The sequence below is a fragment of the Eriocheir sinensis genome, chromosome 51, assembly GCF_024679095.1.
Source record: "Eriocheir sinensis breed Jianghai 21 chromosome 51, ASM2467909v1, whole genome shotgun sequence".
Lineage (NCBI taxonomy): Eukaryota > Metazoa > Arthropoda > Malacostraca > Decapoda > Varunidae > Eriocheir > Eriocheir sinensis.
This window is the reverse complement of record NC_066559.1, coordinates 10986995-10990906: the sequence shown is the minus strand read 5'-3', so window position 1 is coordinate 10990906 and position 3912 is coordinate 10986995. Positions and strand designations below refer to the sequence as shown.

Here is a 3912-nt window from a genome sequence, read left to right as displayed (position 1 = left end):
TTGAATTCCTTCAGTAATAGATAGGAAGAAAATAACTTTAAAGGCAAATAACTCAAAAACTGTTAATTTCTCCAAAAAAATAATGTGATATTCTGATTCTACGGACAAAAATACATAGAAAAATCTATATTAAAATTACTTTTAGCGCTGTACGCCAAACGGAAAAGACCCCATTTTACTTTGTTTGAGTAACATGTCGATAGTTGGACTTCATTTGACTTGTTCCTTGCTGAACGAAAACACTGTGTCAAAATATTTCGACAACTCTTCGTAAGACATCACTGAATATTTCTTTTCTATTTTTTTCTAACTTGTAAAATATATTTAGTCAAGTTATGATGAAGATACAGGAAAATAATGGTACTCTTGAAAATATATAACGATACTTGTGTGATCGAAAATAAACGTACACGGCGACATCACTTCATATCGCGACTGTACCTTATCCTTATTTCAGGTGAAGAGGCTGTCAGTAGGATGTTATATGTGTGTGTGTGTGTGTGTGTGTGTGTGTGTGTGTGTGTGTGTGTGTGTATTTACTAGGGATGGGCAAGTACCGTTAATTTGAGTACCGGTAGTACCGGTACCGAAAACTCAAGTACCGTTAGTACCGGTACCGGTATCCGAAGGAGTTTTTTTTTCTTAATGACTTCTGATGAAATTCCCAAATAAATTTCCTGTAAAGAAAACTCTCTCTCTCTCTCTCTCCTTCAACTTAATATCAACTAGAGTAGAAATGCAACGTTTAGGAGCCTTCTGATTAATGTAAAATCACTTAGGTTTAAGGACAGACCACCTAGTCTGGACCATGGGGTCTGTGAGGTCTGATTTTCTATGTAAATCTATGTAAATCTCTCTCTCTCTCTCTCTCTCTCTCTCTCTCTCTCTCTCTCTCTCTCTCTCTGAATGAAGTGAATATTTATTTTTTCGAAAAAAAAATAGCATGTATAGTTATTATGGATGTACTCGATCATAGTCTAATAACAATAACAATATATATTAGCGTTTTCTAAAGACTCGTGGGACTCACTAACTTTTAACCCAAGACTTCGTTTTCTTTTTACTTGCCACTGTTAAATTCGTATGACTCGTTAACTTTTAGAGAGAGAGAGAGAGAGAGAGAGAGAGAGAGAGAGAGAGAGAGAGAGAGAGAGAGAGAGAGAGAGAGAGAGAGAGAGAATCATATTGTTGTGCTGGAAGCTTCCCCCGGCGACCATAGGCCTCTAGAAGGCTCCCGGAGAAACGAGCAAGGGGGCGGGGAGCAAGGCGAGCCGTCCGCGCCCCGCGGGGCGCGGCCAGGCGCCAACTCGCATATATTTTTGCTACATGTTCTTGTGTGATCTAAAATATACTGTAACATTCTAGACTGTACTGTTCTGGATATATTTGGAGAAGAGGGCGAGAGAGTCCCAGTCCCAGTCATAGTAAGCTAGTGGTCAGTGAAGAGTCAGAGTGAAGTGTACTACTAAGGAAGAATATTAAACTACAGAAGCTGTGCAAAGTGTTTACATATCTCCCTCCCACGGAGTCTTGTGACGGCGACACGGAACCCAAGTAACACGTCCGGCATAACAATATTTATCCAATAAAGCATTAACGAAAAAAGTTTGAATCCCTTGGCGAGAGTTTTTGGCTATAAAGAATTGTATGATGGATTATATAAGATGATTAAATATTGGAGGTGTAGTAGGCGAGAGAGAGAGAGAGAGAGAGAGAGAGAGAGAGAGAGAGAGAGAGAGAGAGAGAGAGAGAGAGAGAGAGAGAGAGAGAGAGAGAGAGAGAGAGAGAGAGAGAGAGAGAGAGAGAGAGAATGTTGCTGTTGTTGTTGATTTGTCCTACTAGGGGAGGGCACGGGCCGGCGGGCCCGTCAGAGGATGTCTTCAGTTTTCAGCTTATCGAGGAGGTGGGAATTTTGCCAGCACCTCTGCCAGGGTGGAGTCTTGGGTGAGGCTCACTCGCTCTTCTGCTGTCTGGGGAGCCGTGTCGTCGTCAGGGTGGAGCTGTGGGCCGGGTGGGTGCAGCGGGGTGGTGAGGGGGCACTCCAGGATGTAGTGCAGCAGAGGTTTCCGGGTGGCTTGCCAGCAGTGGGGGCAGGGTGGGGTATCCTTGTTTGCCACCTCCTCGTAGCAGGCAAACCCGAGTCTGAGGCGGCGGATGGAGGCGAGGATGGTGTTGGGTGTGGTGTGTGGGAGCTGTATGACAGGCTTGTGGTGGGTGGCCGTGCTGTTCCACGAGGCAGAGGCAGAGCCCTGAGCCAGGACGGCCTCATGTTCTAGTCGGGTGAGTGAGAGGGCCGCCTGGGATGCTTTGTTCTTAATGTAGGACAGGCTGGGGGCAAGGGGGAAAGTGATCTGTGGAAGGGACCGAGCCGTGGCAGCAGCACGGTCAGCCTTCTTGTTCCCTCTCAGACCAACGTGGCTTGGCACCCAGTCCAGGATGATGTTCTTGCCCAGTGAGACAAGGGTGTTGGCTTCATGGAGGATGGTGGTTATGAGCCGAGTGTAGTCTCTGACGCTCATTGCCTGCAGGACCTTGAGGGCTGACAGCGAGTCGGAGTGGATGATGATGGTGGTGTTCATATCGGCAGTAGCGTGACGCAGGGCACAGAGGATGGCTGCCAGTTCTGCCTGCAGGATGGAGACTTGCGGTGGCAGGCGCCACAGTCCTGTCTGGGTTCCGCACACGAAGGCAGCCCCCACAGACCCATCGGCGCCCAGCGAGCCATCGGTGTAGTAGTGGCTGGCAGTCCTGTTGTCCATGGAAGCCACGCGCTGCAAAGCCTCTTGGCGGAGGGTGATGGGGTGAGAGGCCCTAGGAGCTGAGGTGGTAGGGAGGCTCATCTGGAATGGACCAGGAACCCAGGGTGGAGGGGAGTGGTAGTCAGGGTGTGGCAGGTCTGAGCCACTGCAGACAAGCCTCTCCACTTCCAAGTGACGGACTGCGTCGGCGGCATCATGTATCCAGTCCCCGTCTGGAGTGGCTTGTGGTGGTCTCTGGAAGGCATGAAGCAGCTGTGTGGAGACTGTGCCGTGTGGTTGCTGCTTCATGAACTTCCCAACTACAGTGGATGTTCGGGCAAGGATGCGGTGGTGGAATGATGGGAAGCCACTTTCCAGGCGAAGGTTGGTCAGGCGAGTCCATGGCGGGGCTCCTAGGATGACCCGGAGAGCGTCATTTTGTGCCACCTCTAACTTCTTTGTGAGTGCAGGGGAGAGCGAACACAGGCAAGGAGCGCAGTAGTCTATGATAGACCGTATGGCGTGTGTGTAGAAGGCGCGTAAGACACGATAGGATGCCCCCGTGTTTTATTTGGACAGAGCTCGCAGGATGTTGGTGCGAGTTGCTACGCGCTCTCTTAGATAGCGTACCTGAGTGCCGAACCGAAGGTGACTGTCCAGCCAGACACCCAGGTACTGGTGGGTGGTAGTGTAAGCGAGGTCCTGGTTTGCTATTTGGAAGGGCCGTTCAGGGGAAGGCATGCCAACTGGCATGACCTTGGTCTTCTCAAAGTTGATCTTGAGCCCTAGTTCTGTGCACTTCCTGTTGAGCTGGTTGAGGGCGTGTGGAACTTGATGGAGACAGGTTCGGTGGTTCAGGACTAGGGCAAGGTCGTCAGCATAGCAGAGGAGCTTAGCCCCCTCTCCGTAGTCAACGCTCATCAGCTCCTCCATGAGAACGTTGAAGAGGAAGGGGCTGAGGATACTGCCTTGAGGTGTGCCATTGATGTGGTCGAAGCGCCTCGAAACATGTCCCTGGAAGCGGACTTGCCCTCCACGGCCATGGAGAAACTCTCTCAGCCATGCAAGGAGTCTTCCCCCGATCCCCTTGCGAGCAAGGGCAGAGAGGATTGGCAGAGGGGTGGCTAGCTCGAATGCTTTCTCCAAGTCCAGGAAGACAGCAATACCCCGGCCT

At 49.9% G+C, this 3912-nt stretch overlaps 1 protein-coding gene across 1 annotated transcript; it reads right to left on the bottom strand.

The window, feature by feature from the left end:
- Positions 1-1892: 1892 nt before the first annotated feature.
- On the bottom strand, positions 1893-3671 carry LOC126982433 (uncharacterized). Its single transcript, XM_050834478.1, has 3 exons — positions 3369-3671; positions 2202-3191; positions 1893-2000 (listed from the first exon to the last, which is right to left on the bottom strand). Exons 1-3 carry the CDS (start codon positions 3669-3671, stop codon positions 1893-1895), a joined length of 1401 nt encoding a protein of 466 aa, XP_050690435.1.
- Positions 3672-3912: the final 241 nt, after the last annotated feature.